We start from the raw sequence: 20,414 nt of genomic DNA on the forward strand, positions 1-20,414 counted from the left end.
ATTTAAAAGGATTGCAATTTATTTTAACTTTTAATTTTATGCAGCCATACTGTATCCATTTTTTGGCCACTTAAAGAACATGGCTCCCAGCAAACGCCAGTATGTCTGCTGAGAGAGAGCTTAGTCTAACCGTCTGTTCATAGAGAGATTAAATTTAAGTCTGATAATAAGGTGGGCAGAGTGCATCTAAAGGGATCATGACTGCCAATGAAAACAACTTCCCCTACCCTCCTTGGGAAGAAAGTATTGCTCTCGTTCATGTTGTGGTTGGATTAAAATTGCCAACCACCACGGCTGACTGAGCGTAGAGGAAACATCATTGTTATAATCTGTATTCAATTATCATCCAATACAAGAGATTGGCAGGCTAAAGACTGGGACTAAACCGGCTTTTGAGCTGCACTGTCCATCATTGCAAAATTAAGTTGTAACCTGACAGTTTACATCTTTAAATCATTTAAGGCAATCCGCAAACCTTTAAGATTTGTGGAAGTGCTGACATGAACACTTCTCTCCCCCTCACCTCACAGTACAATAAATTTAGATAATGCTTTATTTCTCTTGTACTGGAGAGTGGGTGTGAATACAAATAGGTCAGCAGCCCAACCCCCATTTAACAGAGCAGGCAGCAACAGCAGCAGCAGAGACGGCATGACGTGTCGGGAGAGCGTAGACACACAGCGCTACATCCTGTTTATCTTACTCCTACCCTGCTGCTTTTACCCCTCTAGCCCTCTCACAGACAACACAACAGCAGCACAGAGCAGTGTCAAGGGCTGCTGAAGGAGGAGGGTGAGAAGAAGAAAGCGAAAACATAAAAAGGGAAGAGGAACATGGGGGGAGGGATGTTAACATGACAGCATGTTAAAGAGGAAGAGCGAGAGGAAACAAGAACCAGTAACCAGTAGAAGAAAAAAAAAATGGAGGAAGGTTTTTGCATCATCCAGAGATCATCCCCATCTATGCACTGCTGCTTTAATATACATAATATAACAAGCAAGGGCAGTGAAAGGACCCCGGGCTGCAGCTAATTGTCAACCACTGACTCTCTACTGCCTTTGGCTAAAGGAAGCAGCACCGTTAGCATCAAGCTTCTGGGGACAATGCGCCAAGGCAAACAGAGAGACTGCACTGGAGCTGGAGCTCTAACACATGCTTTGCCTGTGCACGCATGTGTCAGACAGCTCCAAATACCTGGATAAGGACTACATTTTTCTATCTTTCTGAGTAAAAGCCACATGTAGGTTGGGTTAAAAGAAGAGGATGATTTGTCACATGTTGTAGAGGAAATATGTGTCTGAGTTGACGAGCCTAAACTGTATGTGATTGTGATTTGGCTAAAGGCACAGCAGCAACCAAGAGGGTGATCAGTGTGTGAGGATTGTAATTCATCACATTCAGAAGCAATGGATGCCCAAAAGAGACAAGTACTTAGATAAGAACGGGTAAGTTCAAGCTGTTAAAACGCAGATGCGTGCAACACTACGCTGAAGAAATAATTCATGCTCGTTATTGTGTACTGTACAGGATGTGAAAGCTGTGCCTTCCGATAAAGAAAACACTGTCTCTATTTCGGTTAACGCAAGCAAGAATGCAAGAGAGCTAACAGAAGTCTTTTCAGTGTTCCTGCAAGCTCTTACAAACCACTCTTTGTCTTGGTGGGGTCCTTTAAGAGGTTAGTGTGTAATTCAGTAAAAAAAAAAAAAAACTCCACTTCAGGGTGCTAGCAGCACGCAAACACAGGCTGTTCTTTCTATAACCTTTCCTCATCTGGATGCTGTTCAAGAGCAGACAAATGTTGTTACAAGAAGTTGATAGAAGGAGAACATATTCTGTTTGTTTTTGTTCTAAACACAACATAAAATATTCCTAAAGTTCAGTAAACAAGATGTAAAAGTAGCTTCTAGAAAAGTATACAGAATTTTTTTTTCTACATTAGGCTGTTGTGCAAACACTACCCCACTGGGTACTAAAAATGTGCACCTTTAAGAGTTCTTACATGGCAGTGTATAAATGTATAAATGGTTTGTACAACTAGTATTTTAGCATTATGTTCATCATCTGTGGAGCCACAAGAAACTAATGCAGGAATGAGTCAAAGGAGGAAGGAAAATGAAATTTGTGGCAATATACAAGCTTAATTCACTAAATTTCCCTGTTTAAAATATATTCTAGATGAAACCATTAAACTACATGAAACAAATTTCATATGAAAAAGGGGACGGGAAGTACTCAATCCATAACCCCAGCTTCATAATACAATCACTTTTTCATTTTCTTTCTGATCCTGACACTAGGTGGTAACAAAAACACAGCTAAAGATTAGGTACATAAAACTACACAGTACACATTTTTAAATGACAGCCAATAAGTAAGATAAACGTTATATTAAGCAAATGCATATTTGAGAAATTCTTAATTTTTGAGTATTTTGTAAATTCCACAACATGATTGAGTTGTCCTTTATTAAAATGTATCAGTCATTGTCAGGATGAATAAAATCAATAATTCCTCAGTACAATGGTAGGGGAAACACTGATGCAGTCATTTTATCTGTTGTGAATATACAAATAGAGTATAGCAGCTTTAAAGTGACATGCTGTATCCATCGTGTTGCTCAGATTTATCCTACTCTCTGTCTCCTAGGCAATAACAAGACATGGGACGGAGTGGACTCGCATACTGCAACGGACTTGTCAGACAACAACATTGTCTGAGTGTCAAATGATTAACATACATTAAAATGACAGATCATCAATAGTTCCTTAAGCAACCCACCAGACTTCACTTTGCCTCCTGGGATCAAAGACTAGTCAGATACTACTGATGTTTGACCTACAAGCAACTGTCCAAGTGAATTAGTCCTGTCGAAACCATGCAGTGGAGACGACGCCACTGTTGTGCACATACAGCTAAATTTCTCTGTCTCCTCTCACTGTTGGGTCTACTGGCCTTTCTGGTCCACCAGGTGTGGCTGCCAAAGCTCACAGGTACGTCACGGTGGAGAGGTCATCCTGTGGTGTACGGAGGTGGTGAACTTCATACCACCAAAGCCAAAAGGAACATGAGCGCCCCACATTCAGCGTTGAGTTTTGTCATTGTTCCTCAGCCGACCTTCAAGGCTGATGCCAACATCAGCTCCCCTGAGAAGGATGGTGTATCCTCCCATCAAGGAGACCCAGGTTTTGAGTTTTTGAACACTTTAGCAGTCAACACTAGCCAAAGTGTAGAGAGAGATCTTAGTAGCACAATAACCCGTGGGCCTTTTACTTATATTATCAACGAGCCCGACAAATGTGCTGACAGCAGACCCGCGCCATTTTTGGTGTTGCTGATAGCCACGGAAGCTCGGCAGGTGGAGGCGAGAAATGCCATACGTCAGACATGGGGGAATGAGAGCGTGGCTCTGAATGTGGGATTTATCCGGCTTTTTCTGCTGGGGAAAAATGAAGGAGAGCTGGGACTTTTACAACAACGAATGCTAGAAGCAGAGAGCCGGAGGTATCACGATATAATTCAGCAGGACTTTATGGATTCCTACAAAAACCTGACAATTAAAACATTGATGGGAATGAATTGGGTGGCAATTTACTGCCCACAGGCCAGCTATGTCATGAAGACGGACAGCGACGTGTTCGTCAACACAGAGTACCTCATTTACAAGCTGCTCAGGCCAGAGCTGATGCCTAAGAAGAACTACTTCACAGGCAATAACATGAGAGGCTTTGCACCCAACCGAAACAAAAACAGCAAGTGGTACATGCCCCCTGAGCTGTACCCAAGTGACAAGTATCCCACATTCTGCTCTGGAACTGGTTACGTCTTCTCTGGAGACTTAGCGAGGAAAATCTATGGCGCATCACTGAGAATCCCCCGCCTGCATCTGGAGGATGTGTATGTAGGAATATGCCTGGCCAAGCTCCGGATCGAGCCCACTCCTCCATCCAATGAGTTCCTATTCAACCACTGGCGGGTGTCCTATTCCAGCTGCAAGTATAGCCATCTGATAACATCACATGGGTTTTATCCCAATGAACTACTTAAATACTGGCATCACCTGCAGAGCAACAAACGCAATGCATGCATCAACACATTGAGAGCTGGCAGGACAAACTCAAACAGAATGAACAGGGAGAGACCAGCTCAATAACTGAAAAGGTTATCCCCAAACTCTCCTTGTTACAAGTTCCTTGTTGGATACAAGTAATTATTTATATCTCAGCTCATTCTGTTATAAACACCAAGGTATTACTGGAAACTCTGCATTAATGTGTAAAAACTGATGAAGTGCTTCACTTTTATTGCCAACTTTGTACAAAACAGATGAACAATGTTTATATGTCTGAGTCACACCATTGGAGAGTCTATGTACGGTTATATTTTACAACAAAATAAGCAGTAGTTCACTGTGGCTTCTTTCTTGTAATAACATAAGATTTATCATACGTGTTTTATATATGCTGCCTTACAGACACAGGCTACTCTAAAACTAGAGTGGATAGGTTAGAGTGCCAATTAACATTTCTACATCAGTATTTTTCAATCAAGTCATTACAGAAAAGGAAGTTAGCTGAAATTATTGCGTATCAACAACCAGTAACTTTTTATGTATCAAATGACCAAAACCTTATACAATATTGGTTTCTGGAAAAAAAACAAGTTGTTTTTCCCCTTATTACTACGAGTGAGATATTATCTAATGACAACTCCATTTAAAAGAGTTCCTGCTATGATGACGCACCTCTATAGACGTTCTTAAAGATGATTAAAGAAAAAAAACATTTTGGCTTGTGATTTATGCATTTTTAGGCTTGCTGTGGTACTCCGTGTTACACGGTATCCAGGCATATGCTTATTATATTACTTGCACACCATCCCTAGTTGTTTTTTTCTCTCCATAAAAATAAAACCCATTTGGTTTATTTTTGCATATCAGCGGAAAATGTCTGCTCCGCTCAGTACAGCAGCAGCTGTTATTTCTTTTTTCATAGCTTTCTTTAGCAGCTGCTCTACAGAGTTTTGTTTCTTACCGTCACTGACTTCAGGGTCATGCCGTGGTAGGTGCCCATGGTATCGATCTTGAAACCCTCCGTTTCTAAGAAAACACAGAAAGAGTTGTTGATTATTGGCAGAACTGAATGGGTTATTTTCATAAGCAAGTGTAGAATATACTGTATAATGCCCAAATATTCTGTAACAAGCTTGCATTTTTCAATTCCTACACTTAAAACAAATATTTAACATTATCTCTACTAAATTTTATTTGTATTGTATGCATTTGCTGAAAAGTAAAATCCCTGTTACAAATGTGGTGCAAAAAGGATAATCACTGTTGCACCTGGAGCGGACACTTTGATGTCAGTATGAAAGCAGCAAGTAGTCTCAGCGTTTCCCACACAGAGTAATTTGTGGCGGGCCGCCACACATCGCGTTTTGTTATAATTATTATTATTATTTTTTTTTAAACGCTATTTGATACACGCATTTGTTCAGCTGCATTTCCTTGCTTTGGTCGGATGAGTCCAGGTTGGAGATCTTTGGTTCCAACCGCCGGGTCTTTGTGTGACGGAGAAAAGGTGACCGGATGGATTCAACATGCCTGGTTCCCACCGTGAAGCATGGAGGAGGGGGGTGCTTTGCTGGTGACACTGTTGGGGATTTATTTCTATACTGATGGCATACTGACCAGCATGGCTACCAAGCATCCTGCAGCGACATGCACATCCATCCGGTTTGCGTTTATGGTTGGCCATCATGTTATTTTTAGGACAATGACCCCAAACACACCTCCAGCTGTGTAAGGGCTATTTGACCAGAAGGAGAATGAGGAGTACTGCCCTCCCACAGTCACGGACCTGAACCCATCGAGATGGTTTGGAGAGAGCTGGACTGCAGAGTGAAGGCAAAAGGCCGACAAGTGCTGAGCATCTCTGGAACTCCTCAAGACCGTTGGAGAACCATCTTCAGGTGACTACCTCTTGAAGCTCATCAAGAGATGCCAAGAGTGTGCAACGCAGTAATCAGAGCAAATAATCTCTCTCTCACACACCACTACAACACCACAACACACACACACACACACACACACACACGCACAAAAGCACACACGCACACACGCACACACACGCACACGCACACGCACACGCACACGCACGCGACAGAACAGATGCACAAATGTTTAACATAAACTTTTTACAATTTATCTTTCACAGAACTTGGTGGCTACAGAGTAATTATTAAATGTTTCAATATGTAGCCAATCAAATACCTTTTGACTGCAAGAGTGTCATAAAGCAGACAGCTAGGGAAGCCGTAACTTAAAACCAGAGATTATTTCTAATATGCTAAAATGTGAAATTATCACCAGCCATGAAGCAGGCAATTGGTTTGTATGAAGAAAAAAGTAATCCATTTGCTACAATGTTGCATGTAGTTCAAGTCAAGATCAAGTTTATTGTTTCACAATTAACTATATCTACAATTTATGTTGATGCGCTTCTATATATATAAAAATATATTTTAACAAATGGCCTCTTCATCTGCCTCTTCCTGATCCCTCCCTGCCTCTGTCCTGCTCTCTGAATCTGCAGACTCCTCTTCATCCCTCACAGTTTTCTCTTTCACTTTTTTCTGCATCTCTTTCTGTGGTCTTCTCCTGCTTTAACCCACCTGGTCTCTCCAGTTTACTGCCTTCTTCGTCATTTACCTCCTCGTCTTCCTCCTGTGCACTACTCAGAATTTGAATACAAAAGATCGGTCTCAGCATGCACTGTGTAGTGTGTTGTAACGTAACGCCACCAAAACAGCAACCCTCTTAAGTTTGTAATATTTTGTATTATGCTGTTCTTGTCTTTACTAAAATCAAAACTAATCACAAGGGCAGAATGCTCTTACAAATCACAAGGGAGCAATTTGACTTCTGGCTAACATAGTAGATGCGCTGTTGTTGATGCCGACTCGCTTTTAGTATACATTCATTACAAATGTAACTCTAAATGAAACGTGTGTTTAAACTTCACCTGGGGAAACTGACTTCACTTTCAGAGGCTCTGGGCACTCAGTCACTTCAGTTTTTGTCAGGATACAGGACTGCCACACACCACAGCAGACTTGCTGTGACAGACCGTCGTGAAGCTGGTTTTACATTGGACGTTGGCTTTTATACAAATTCAAAAAACCTATTATGCAGTTTGACCTTCCAATACAAATCCAACTTTACCACGGTCTGTGACAGCTCATCCTCGCTCGCTCCGCAGATAACTACAGACACTGTTCTTGACGTGATTTATCATAATAAATACAAATACAAATTCAAGCATTGTATCCAAAATTCAAGCACTTTGCAAACCTTAAAAAACACACAACATCAAAATTCAAGCATTTAAGGATTTCAAGCACCCGTATGAACCCTGAGGGTGACAGGGTGAAGCAGCTTTCAGTTTCTATGCTCCTCATATCTGGAATAAACTCCAGAAACCTGTAGATCCGCTGCTACTCTCAGTTCTTTTAAATCAAGGCTGAAGACCTTTCTTTTTGATGCTGCCTTTCTTTAAATGAATGCTCATTTCTTTAAATTCTTATGCTGCACTGTAACTTTATTCTTGTGTTTATGTGTCCTAATGTTTCTATTTGTTTTTAACTGTCTATTCATGTGTCTTGTTGATTTTAATGCTTATGACTTTAATGTTTGTACTTGTGTTTTATCTGTTTTAATTATTTTGTGTAAAGCACTTTGAATTGCCCTGTGCTGAAATGTGCTATACAAATTAAGCTGCCTTGCCTGCCTTGCCTTGCCTTGCCTTGCGAGAGAAGCAACCTTCAAGAAAGTTGTCAATGGAGAGTGGCCAGACTCTCTACAAATGAAATGTACGAGAGTCTGGTGGGACCAGGCTAAACTTAAAGCAGCTCTCAAGGCAAATTTTAATTAATGGTGACAATATCAAAACTAGTTCTTTGTGTTCCAGGAAAGGTGCGCCAAAACATTATTAAGTATACAGTTTGATGTAAATATTTACATTTTGAGCCAATTGGACCGCATTTCCTGCCTTTAAATGATGTGTCAGACCACACATACATTTTGTTTTTACATAAAAATAATAATGACATCAGATCCCGCCTTTGCCTTTACATATGGTAATAAACCATTGTTGTTATAATAATTATGTTCTCTTAATTCTCAATGCAATAAATATGTAAATTTGTTAGGCAAAGCTTGCATTCCTTGTGTCAAGGGAAGCAATGCTGCTGTATTTTATTACCTGCCCAACATCCGATCGCACTTTTGGAGGTAGTCTGGTCAACTCAATGTGCTCTGTGTGCATCTATGCCTCTCTCTGACATGAGTTCATAGATACTGGGGGTAAATGGGGTACTTCAAATGTATGTTTGGTTGACCCGCTGACCAAAGTTCAGGCACACACGCACACACCTTTAAAAAGATTAAAATCAACTACAGAAGCACAAATTAGACTCACCCTCTTTTCCTTTGAACCGCTCCTGATCGTATCTGTTGTAGGCAGCTGGGACAGGCTGCTTGTTCCTTAAGGAGGGGTCCTGTAAACCCAAACAATTCATTACTTTACATACCTGCCAGTACACTTAGTAAAAACCTTATTAATCGTTTATAGACTTGCCACTGTTCAAAGCTTGATTCCTTTGAGGAAAAAGGAAGTTTAAGGAAAAAGTAGGAATTTACTGGTTATTAACGTCATGTCCTATTATCACACACACACACACACACACACACACACACACCACGCTCGGCCAACAGTAAACTTCTAAACAAACAAACACAATATACACACGCACACACAATGTTGTTACATACACACTTGATATTCTGTGTGGTCCATGCTCGGTGCTCAGCCACTCTCCACACTCACTGACTGCACGAGGCGAAATCGTTCTGGAAAATTCTGCAATAGGAGCAATACAATATGAGCGTCAACACCTGCAAAATGGTATGTGCTTTTCTTTCATTTGTGAAAAGAGTGAAATCTGCATAAGATTTCAGGGTTCACCTCAAAACCCTTAAAGGCGTTATTGTTTTCACTACCACTCCATGTTGCTTATTAAATTATGTCTTGCATTGATGTATTAGTGTTTTCTTTAACAGTTTATTTTAATCATTAGAAAGGCTGCTTTTATTATGTTCACATGTTATTCATATTTTCCTCATTGGTTATGTATTATTTTAACCACCCACATCTCATTTGCTACGAATAAGAACATAAACTTATATATATATGTTGGGAGCCGAAGAGGTACAAAATCAGGAATTTGGATAGGCCTCATGTTCCATGGCAGTGGGACATAACACAACAAAGTTATTTATAACGTTGTCCTTTGCACAGTTGTTTCAACAAGCACACGTCTAAGGTGTGAAAAAATGCCCAGCTTAAAAGAATGAAAGCCCAAAACAGAGAAAAAGAGGTTTTCAAATGTAGACATCTTGGTATGGATATTAGATTAGGAAATTGCCAGAGTAATTGTTCATATAGCCCCAATTAATATTATAATGACTTTGCAATGAGCATGTCAAAAGGACTTCAGCGGCCCAGTAAAAATTCATATTTTTAGTAAGTACACACTGGATGAAAAAGACTTTGCTGCCATCTAGTGGTTGAGACTTTCTCCTTGCTATGCACAAGGTATTTACACAGTTGAGTTGTTTAGAAGTTGGCCAACAGCCTTGGATGTGGGGATTCTTCCCACAGAATTCAACAAGTTTGGTAAAATAGGAAAGCTACTTTTGAACTCAGGTATGTAGAGTAGTGGTCTTGAAGTTAAGCTCCAAATGGTGGTCTAGAATGTGTTTCTAGCAAACTGTCCTTTAAGTCTACAACAACGGGTTCACAATAGTTCAACATCAGAAAATGCACATCTGGTTAAAGTTTACATGAGTACAAACATACATACATATGCTAGGGCTGGGCGATATTGAGAAAAATCAAATACCATAATATTTTTTGACCAAATACATCAATATCAACATTGCGGCGATATTGTAGGGTTCAAAATTTGTGCTTTCACAAAATATTTACAAAATGAGATTTTTGATGAGTAGTCATTAATAATGTGAATATAATGACTAAGTGGGTAAAAGCTAATTATAGAACAGCTAGATCAGTCAAGTTCAGAAAAGTACAACATTTTACTGTAACGCAGCCAATAAAACAAGGAAAAGACAATACAGGCATGTTACGATATCCAAAATTTAAGACAAAATCTAGTCTCATATCGTGAGATATAATAACATATTGCCCTATTAAATACCTTGTAATGTACTTAATATTAAATTGTTGGTTGGAAAGGTTCTTACAGTAAACCCTCTCACTCCCAAATGATTGAATGACAACTCTGGGTATGCACTAGTATTTGGACCAAGTTTGAAAACCCCTTTAGACCTAGAACAAACCAATGGTGATTGGAAGAGCAACAAAGTAGAAACTTTCATCCAACAGAGGTCAGAGCAACAATGCTTTCCAGACATGAAATAATGTGTGTAATCTTTGCATGTTCATTAAACCTCATTTACAAACTGTGTAATGACCCTGTCAGGGCAGAAATCTAGGTCCAATATTGAGTCAATATGCTGGTAATAACAAAAGAAAATCCCCAAATTCACGCGCTAATCTGACACAGGTGTATTTGAAGGAACGGTCATTGATTGCTGCCGGGAGAGACATTAGATATCATTAGCTTGAAGCGGACTCTGACCTTTCCAGTGCTCTGGAGAATAGTTGTTCTGGTCCTCCAGACCCTCTCTCTGCTGACAATATCTCTGGTAACGTCCACCTCAGCGTCCACAAAGCTTCTATCCTTATCGGGTATGCCATGATCCAGATCCGTTTTGATGGTGGAACGTTTCTTGGCCATAATCTTGGCTTTGATGGCCGCAATTTTCTCCACCGACATGGCTTCTGACAGCGATCTGGAGGAGAGAAGCTAGGGTCATTTGAACCGCTCACTGCTTCGAGGAACTGGTATGGTGACATCCAGCAATCCAATTAACATTGATCAGTTAATACTGACATGGTTGAATAAAAAATAAGCTCAGTGGTGAAATAATCTACATTGGAGAGAGTATTGCTTCATATAGAAAACACCTTATATATAGATGCAGCTGGAAAAAAAAAAATCAATTATACCTGATCTGGTCAGTCTGCACAATGCCCTCTTTGTGGCCCTCCAGACGGGCAGCCAGACGCTCCTTATCCAGACGCACTCGCTCTTCATCCTTAAAAAGAAAACAGTGTACAGTGATATGTCTTGTCAGTGTTCAAGCAAAACGTTCAATATGACCCAATTTCATTCAATCATCCATAAAAACTTGGAGGACATTATACAACATCTGAAAACCTCCCCCTGTTGCCTATATTCTACCAACTGGTTTAAAAAAAATGTTTTTATTGTTTAGCTTCTGATCTTCTACAGATTGTGAACATGTCTCTTCTTTCAGGTATCTTCCCACAGGCTCTGAAAACTGCAGTGATCAGCCACTCTTAAAAAAAAAAAAAAAAACAATCTAGACACGTAACTCATGAGCATCTATAGGCCAATATCAAACCTTGCATTTTTACGTAAAATCATTGAAAAAGCATTTCCAACAACTCAACCATTTCTTGTCACACAACTTTTTTTGATACCTTTCCGTCGGTTTTCAACCAAACGACAGCACTGGACGGCTCTTATCAAAGTCTTTAATGACATCCACCTTAACACGACGTGGCAAAATTTCGTTTAGTATTACTTGATCCAGTGCTGCATTTGACTGGTCGACATGAAAAATTACTAGACCGTGGAAAACTGGGTTGGCCTTTCTGGCTCAGTACTAAACTGGTTTGAATCCTACTTAAAGAATGGGACTACTTTGTGTCATAGGTAATTATACATCTGACATACAAATATGCCGTGCGGAGTTCCCCAAGGCTCCATTCTGGGGCCTCTTCTGTTTAACATCTATATACTTCCACTGTCAGGTAATGGAAAACAAAACTAAGTTACCATAGTTATATAGATGATACACCAATTTACAAATTTATAGTCCCCTTATCGCCAGGGGACTATAGTCCATAAAAAACTGACTAAGTGCATTGAACAAATTAACGACAGGATGTGCCAGAACTTTCTTAAATTAAATGAAGGAAAAACTGAGGTGATTGGTTTTGGCGCAAAAGAGGAACAATTAAAAGTCTGCGCTCAGCTTCAATCAACAATGCTAAAAACAACAGATTAAGACTGAAATCACGGTGTAGTCATGGACTCTGACATGAATTTTAACAGCCACATTAAGACAACAACAAGGCTTAAAGTACTTATGTGTCAACAGGATTTGGAAAAACTTGCTTTCATCTTCAGTAGACTTGACTACTGTAACGGTGTCTTTACAGGTCTCCCTGAAAAAAATCAATTAGACAGCTGCAGCTGATTAAGAACGCTGCTGCTTGAGTAAGACCAAGAAAGTGGATAACTTCACTCAAGTTCTGAAGTCCTTACACTGGCTTCCTGTGACTCAAAAAATTCATTTCAAAATACTTTTGCTGGTTTATAAATCACAAACGGTTTAGGGCCAAATACATTTCGGATCTTCTACTACACTACGAACCACCCAGACCTCTCAGGTCATCTGAGACAGGTCTGCTTTCTGTCCCCAGAGTCAGAACTAAACAGGGTGAAGCAGCTTTCAGTTTCTATGCTCCTCATATCTGGAATAAACTCCCAGAAACCTGTAGATCCGCTGCTACTCTCAGTTCTTTTAAATCAAAGCTGAAGACCTCTCTTTTTGATGTTGCCTTTCTTTAAATGTTTGTTCATTTCGTTAATGTTTAATTTCTTATATTGCACTGTAACTTTTATTCTTGTATTTTATGTTTTTAACTGTTCGTGTTAAGCACTTTAAATTGCCCCGTTACTGAAATGTGCTATACAAATAAAGCTGCCTTGCCCACTATTAACAAACTACATAATGAAACAAGATTTAATGTCGGATGCCTATGATTTACCAGATCAGCGACACAATATTTACTTCTTTTTTTTAACTGCGGCAAAATTTATTTCATTTATAATTAAATTTCCAAACAGACAGATTTATTTTGGCTAAATATACACTCACCGGCCATTTTATTAGGTACCCCATGCTAGTAACGGGTTGGACCCCCTTTTGCCTTTCAAACTGCCTCAATTCTTCGTGGCATAGATTCAACAAGGTGCTGGAAGCATTCCTCAGGGAGTTTGGTTCCATATTGACATGATGGCATCACACAGTTGCCGCAGATTTGTCGGCTGCCTTCCATGATGCGAATCTCCCGTTCCACCACATCCCAAAGATGCTCTATTGGATTGAGATCGGGTGACTGTGGAGGCCATTTGAGTCACAGCGAACTCATTGTCATGTTCAAGAAACCAGTCTGTGATGATTTCCCGCTTTATGACATGGCGCATTATCCTGCTGAAGTAGCCCATCAGAAGTTGGGTACATTTGGGTCATAAAGGGATGGACTGGTCGCAACCCAAAACTCAGGTAGGCTGTGGCGTTGCAACGATGCTCAATTGGTACCAAGGGGCCCAAAGAGTGCCAAGAAACTATTCCCACACCATGACACCACCACCACCAGCCTGAACCGTTGATACAAGGCAGATGGATCCATGCTTTCAGTTGTAGACCGCCAAATTCTGACCCTACCATCCGACTGTCGCAGCAGAAATCGAGACTCATCAACCAGGCAACGTTTTTCCAATCTTCTATTGTCCAATTTCGATGAGCTTGTGCAAATTGTAGTCTCAGTTTCCTGTTTCTTAGCTGAAAGGAGTGGCACCCGATGTGGTCTTCTGCTGCTGTAGCCCATCTGCCTCAAAGTATGACGTACTGTGCGTTCAGAGATGCTCTTCTGCCCCCCTTGGTTGTAACGGGTGGTTATTGAGTCACTGTTGCCCTTCTATCAGCTCGACCAGTCTGGCCATTCTCCTCTGACCTCTGGCATCAACAAGGCATTTCCGCCCACAGAACTGCCGCTCACTGGATGTTTTTCTTTTTCGGACCATTCTCTGTAAACCTAGAGATGGTTGTGCGTGAAAATCCCAGTAGATTAGCAGTTTCTGAAATACTCAGACAAGCCCTTCTGGCACCAACAATCATGCCACGTTTCAAAGTCACTCAAATCACCTTTCTTCCCCATACTGATGCTCGGTTTGAACTGCAGGAGATTCTCTTGACCATGTCTACATGCCTAAATGCACTGAGTTGCCGCCATGTGATTGGCTGCTTAGAAATTAAGTGTTAACAAGCAGTTGGACAGGTGTACCTAATAAAGTGGCCGGTGAGTGTATACTGACTGATGGAACACTTAAATATTTCAATAGGCAAAAATCCTCAGAGCTGTAGAATTATTTAAGCCATGTTTATAAAATTGGCTTTAAATCAAAACTTAAGGCCATCTTAGATAAAACAGTTCTGTTCTTTTACATTGTTGGTCTAATCCTATTTCAATGTGGTTAAAACCATTTTAGGACAAGAGTTCCCCACCTACAGTTTTATTGGTTCACTATAGTGGAACTTGTCGCTTATTCAGCTGTTACCAATGATCAACAAAACATCACCATCAGTAAAAGCCTCTCCATGTACTGGAACTGTTCCTGCTCGTGGAATACAGATAAGGTAGTAAATGCTCCAGAGCAGCACTGATGTAAGTATAGTGTTGTTTGTACTAAGAAACTGTTAGTGGAAGGTAAAAGTCAGAATACCTCGATCCTGGGTTTTTTGGCTTCAGAAGACACCTCATCTGCTGCTCTTTTGACTAAAAAAAAGGCAGAAGAAATGTATTATTTCACAGCACAAAGTCCATTTTGGTTTTGTTGACTGAGATAGTCCCGTCTTTTTAAAGAAAATATCTGTGAAAATATGACCCAGTTGCAGAAATAGCAGATAAAAAATAGTTGCAAGATACACTTTATTAAATTGTAGTTAAAATTAAATAACAATTATTCAAAACTCAATTATTACTGCAGGTGGCATTAGCTCTTCAAACTTCTTGCAACAAATACGTGAACTTACCTTGTGTTGGCCTTTGCAAACCTATTTCTATAGGTGCACTTCTGTCAATACTTGTTGATGTAGCTGTGAAAGACAATTAGAAACTGCATTAATAAGTTACCAATTAGCTCAACTACAGCTTGGCTCCTCCTGGTGGGGCTTAATCCATAAAATCTGTCAATGTATGTTTTAGTAAATCAAAACCAGAAAGAAATTAGGACTTTCCTAATATATTGAAGGACACACAAACATATTCTTAACATTCTGCACACAACAGAAACACATTGTACACAATAGCTCTCAAAAGTGTTAACGTTACTTACAGCTCTCGCCATTGAGATATGAGAGCATGCCTTTTCGATCAGGTCGCCTGACAACAGGGATGTTCTCTGTCTATAAAACATGTGACAGAATCATGTTACCCAAAAGCATTTCTGATAATGATTTAAATATTATGCATCTGAGAAGAAAAAAAAAAAGAGGCTGAAATACTGGATTGTACTTAAACACCACCGGCACAGACAGGTAGAGGCAATGTGAAAGATATTTAAGAGCACTTACTGCAGCTCTTCGCACGTAGGATGTATGCGGGAGATGCACATTGTTGAGCAAGAACAAGATAGAATCCAAAGTATAGTACTCTTTGGGCTGGCCATCTTTACCAGTACTGGAGGTAGAAACACAAACAATGAAAACCACAACAAAAAAATCACTCAAGTGCATATTTAAGTTAATCTTAAGTTCTTAAGCATATGTATAAAGAAAATATAGTAGTTGAGTTAGCTACTTGTTTAAAGTTTAAAGAACCACTGGTTCTAAAATCAAATTAACACAGAACTTTCAACAGTTATCTGGTTAGCTAACCTAACCTACTAATCCCCACAGCAACCTAATGGTCTGCGTTACATAAGCAAATGTTGCTTTTGACACGGTAAACACAAGTGCTTATAGTCATGACTTATACTAAAAACACAAGTCCCCAGACTATGGGAACACAACTAAACGGCAGCTAACGTCGCTAATTATTTAGCATCACATCATAACTGCAAGTTTAGCTTTTAGTCTAGTAGCCAACTAGGTGAACCCGGAAATGTGAGTACACCAAGTTTTTATTGCAGAAGTGTGAAGTATGGGTCCCCTGTATACGGAAAATGACGGATGCTAATTTGCATATGTTGAGCAATTTGCATAATTTGCATAATTAGCATATTAGCTTAATCGTCCAGTTTGACTACATATTTTGCACTGTATGGCCAATTTCTACAATATGTGAGTGGTTTAGGGGTTTTAGAGGATGCTTATTTCTTTTCTGGCATTTCAGATTTCAAAGAGGTAAATTTAGTACTATTGTGATTTATTTAGGTAAGTTCCAATTACTTTCAGGCATAATATTATAGGTTATTTTTATGGTAAACACAATCTTACATTTCAGAATCATGAGTGTTTTGTGAATGTTGATGCATTGTTTTTAGGGTTTAGTTAAGCTGAATCCCCTCCTGACACTTTTGAATATCCAATGCTTTTGGATAAATGATGAATCTTTGTTTGGCTGAATGTTATGCATTTCTGGAGGAAAAAGCAATGCAAGTATTTGAAATAACTTCTTCTGATCTTGCAACTGTACGATACATATTAATAGGGTAGCTATTTAAGACTTAAGAACTATGTGCAAATATACACTTTATATATGCCATACAAGACAGACCCTGTAAGTCGCTAGGGAACCTCCAAATGGCTGCCCATGTTGGTCAACCAGTTGCAAGATCCAACAAGGGCCCAGTTAAAACTCCACCAAATGCAAGACTTAAAACTGAGTCTGGGCCAACCGAGTCAGCCCACCAGACGCAAGGCTAACCAAGAGGGCCTTACCTCCGCACTACACAAAGCACACATTGGCTACCACCTTCAGGCAAACTGCTATGACTCACAATGAATTAACAAAAGGCAGCCTCATCAGCCTGATCCACCAGCTGTGGATATCACCTTATTTTGGATGGGACAAGACTACGGGCCTAAAGGAAGGAGAGGAACTGATTATGCCCACCCAGGATTCAAGTCCAGTTGTTCCTCTTGCTTTGTTACTTGTTGTCAGCTGTGGTTGCAAAGCCGGGTTGAAACCTTGCACATCAGCAAAGCGCAGCTGTACAGCTGTAGGTCTGGCCTGTAGGCCTACCAGTTAGTGTTTCTGCAAAGGCAATGATGGTATATGCTGCATCATACTTATACAACACCAAGAGCACAAAGAGAGGGATGAAGGGTCTGGAGAAGATGATGACAGAAAAGAAGAGGATAGTAAAGATGGTCTGCTGCTTTCCATAGCAGTGCCTGTAGGGGGACACGTCTTCCATGAAGGCAAGCTAGTGACTTCAGTGCTGGGGACCTTAGGCGCTTTTTGGTAAATTCCATACCTGGCTGCATTCAAGGTTACAAAGTTCCTCTGATTGTACAGAGCCAGAAAGAAAGCCCTTGTTGCTTTTGTGATCTGTAACTTTGGGGCTTCTGCCTGTCTAATGCAGTGGAGAAGCTTACCAGGAACGACTCTTATGGCATTGAGTGCAGTCACCTTCCCCTTCCCAACAGGATATGAGGTGGAATCACATCCCGAAAGAGCATGCATGGCCAGAATGGAACCACATTGGTCACCCAGATTCTCTGCAATTGCATTTATGCTGAGAATTGTGCCATTTTATCTGTAGGTTAGTTATTATACCAGACTTCTAACACCAATAAACCATAAAGCACAAAGACAGTTATAAGTGATATATCCGCCTCATCATGAGTGGCAATGCTGTCAGCTTTACTGACCATCATGATATTACTTCCTACATTGAAAGTACACAGGAGTTTTCTCAGCCTTTGTTTGTTGTGCTTGTTTTTCAAGACTTTGTCTCGACTAGGTAGAGGTGAAGTCAATGAGAGCATGTAGGCTACTCTGTGGAGCTCTGTCCTTTTCTTCTATGTCTCTCATGGTCCTTTGCAGACACCTGCAAATATCTGTCAAAGATGACAAATGTTTGGGTGTTGTAACAATTAAGCCAACGTCCCATGCTGGCTGCAAGATCTGCCACTGTCCCAGACAATGGCCAAACCATGATAAATGAGCTGGGACGCAATGACAACATCTGGTGGCTGGGTATGGCAGACTGGAACCATGAATTAGCTAAGAGAACAGTTAGCCTCCACTGGTAAGCTGATGCTAATTTAGCTAACAGCTATTTTGACTAATCACTAGCTGACAGTTTGATTCAGCCTAAAATAACGTTATTCAAAGTAAACAGTACGAAAAGCAGCAACAGCTAAATTAAGATTTTACAGTAATAATAAAGACAATATTTAGTGATTGTATTTATATGAGCACAAGTAAAGTAAAACTGACGTAACAGCTGTTATATATTTCAACAGTTATTTTAGTTTTGAGGGTCTTTTACATGCGGTCTCAGCTGGTGGTTAGCTGAATTAGCTGTCAGCTAAACGAAAGTTAGCTTTCCAGTGGCGGTGAACGGACTTTCTTTAACTATCTACGGGAACAGATTGTGCAGTATCGTAAGGTCATAAATCCGCGTTCATCATGATATCATCTGCGCATGCTTGAACATCTTGCACATGCGCAGGACAGATCGTGTACCGACAAGCTCTATTGCGGAGCACACAACTTAAGTTATGTTGTACCAAAAATTATCGTTCCTTAAAGTTTTGGTGGTTTGTGATTAGCTCGCACTGTTGCTTGCTCTGGAGGAGACTACTAGAACTGTTGGGTCCTTGTAAATTCTGGAGTGTGGTCTATCTGTATAGTGTCTTGAGATAACTCTTGTTATGAATTGATACTATAAATAAATTGAATTGAAATTGAATTGAATTGTTCGATATGGCTATGAGTTAATAACGCCGGCGTTCTGTTTAAGGAAGACATGCTTTTTGGTCAAACTACTTTCTTTAATGATTAAGTTTTCCATAATAATAAATGTTTCAACTACTTTAAAACTAGACTATGCTCCCTTGCTTTACTACATACTTATTACAACTACAACAGCTAGCTGCCACATCTTATTTGCAGGAAAACATGACCTAACCTCAAAAAATGTCAACAAATTTAGGTTATCAACATTTATATCAAAGAGCAAGAGTTGAAATGTAAGGTTATAGTGTTTACCATGAAAATAACCTAAACGTTTGTCCAGAGTTAATAAAAAAGTGTTAAATTAATCCAAATTTGTTATAGAATTGCCATTTTGAAGTCTAAAAGTGACAGAATTGAATTCAGCATCCTCTTAAACCTCTTAAATCATTCCAATATTGTAGAAACTGATGGCACAGTGCAAAATCTATTGTCGATCTGGCCGATTCCGCTAATTCTGCAAATTTTGCTAATGAACAAAGATTCATCATTTATCCAAAAGCATTGGATATTCAAAGTGTCAGGAGGGGATTCAGCTTAACTAAACCCTAAAAACAGTGCATCAACATTCACAAAAACACTCATGATTCTGAAATGTAAGATTGTGTTTACCATGAAAATAACCTATAATTACACCTGAAGTAATTGGAACTTACCTAAATAAATCAAATAAGTACTAAATTACCTCTTTGAAATCTGAAAATGCCAGAAAAGAAATCAGCATCCTCTAAAACCCCTAAAACCACTCACATATTGTAGAAATTGGCCATACAGTGCAAAATATGTGGTCAAACTGGACAATTAAGCTAATAATGCTAATTATGCTAATTATGCAAATTGCTCAACATATGCAAATTAGCATCGTCATTTTCCGTATGCTGGGGACCCATACTTCACACTTCTGCAATAAAACTTTGGTGTACTCAACATTTCCGGGTTCACAATGGGCTCTATGGGCTGGCTACTAGACTATTTAGCTAGCTACATCTTTCAACACATTCAAAGTTTGAAAAATATTAATTGACACGTATAGAGGCTAGCAAAGAGTCCACGTGGTCTAGGAAAAAATACTTAAGTATCATGCCATAGTAACCAAAGAGTGCCTAAAGTTGTAAGTACAACAGCAGGGAGGAGTTGGGTGAGCATATTAGCATCTAGCTAGTTAGCCGTTCCGCCGTTACTAGCACCACAAGGCACCGATGAGATTCAGCAGCGGGCCTTCAGAAGCGATTTATAGAGATCTTAGCACTGACGTACCCCCAAATAATGTAGTTGGTCTTGACATTTTTCGGCCAGGAAAACTCCCCAAATATAACTTCATCTCCTTTAGCGACGATTTCTTTTTTCTGAATGTTATACTGACGAAGAACACTCAACACATCCGCCATCTTCACTTGTCTGATTTAGAGTGTTAGCAAGGCCCCCAGTTAACATCATGTGGCCTCGTAGGTTGCCTGATCCGAATCTAACTTTTTTTTTTAGGTTAAT

General features: G+C 39.8%; 2 protein-coding genes across 2 annotated transcripts in view; one reads left to right on the forward strand and one right to left on the reverse strand.

Moving 5' to 3' along the window:
* cdc73 (cell division cycle 73, Paf1/RNA polymerase II complex component, homolog (S. cerevisiae)) overlaps positions 1–20,410 on the reverse strand; it is a 32,891-nt gene extending 12,481 nt beyond the window's left edge. The window contains exons 1-10 of the mRNA XM_032531851.1: positions 20,184–20,410; positions 15,593–15,698; positions 15,355–15,424; positions 15,053–15,115; positions 14,743–14,795; positions 11,151–11,239; positions 10,720–10,933; positions 8,883–8,915; positions 8,475–8,586; positions 5,031–5,095 (exon numbers count right to left, since the gene is read on the reverse strand). Of these exons, the coding sequence (XP_032387742.1) occupies positions 5,031–5,095; positions 8,475–8,586; positions 8,883–8,915; positions 10,720–10,933; positions 11,151–11,239; positions 14,743–14,795; positions 15,053–15,115; positions 15,355–15,424; positions 15,593–15,698; positions 20,184–20,314 (936 nt within the window). The 5' untranslated portion in view covers positions 20,315–20,410. The remainder of the gene's footprint in view (positions 1–5,030; positions 5,096–8,474; positions 8,587–8,882; positions 8,916–10,719; positions 10,934–11,150; positions 11,240–14,742; positions 14,796–15,052; positions 15,116–15,354; positions 15,425–15,592; positions 15,699–20,183) is intronic.
* LOC116699704 (beta-1,3-galactosyltransferase 2) lies at positions 681–4,530 on the forward strand. The gene is made up of 2 exons (XM_032532416.1): positions 681–1,445; positions 2,647–4,530. The coding sequence occupies exon 2, from the start codon at positions 2,876–2,878 to the stop codon at positions 4,148–4,150; it is 1,275 nt and encodes a 424-aa protein (XP_032388307.1). The 5' UTR covers positions 681–1,445; positions 2,647–2,875; the 3' UTR covers positions 4,151–4,530.
* Positions 20,411–20,414: the final 4 nt, after the last annotated feature.

Source organism: Etheostoma spectabile, chromosome 12, assembly GCF_008692095.1.
Source record: "Etheostoma spectabile isolate EspeVRDwgs_2016 chromosome 12, UIUC_Espe_1.0, whole genome shotgun sequence".
NCBI classification, from domain to species: Eukaryota; Metazoa; Chordata; class Actinopteri; order Perciformes; family Percidae; genus Etheostoma; species Etheostoma spectabile.

Coding starts and splice junctions, on each gene's coding strand:
- LOC116699704 (XM_032532416.1), top strand. CDS start 2,876: ATGCAGTGGAGACGACGCCACTGTTGTGCACATACAGCTAAATTTCTC.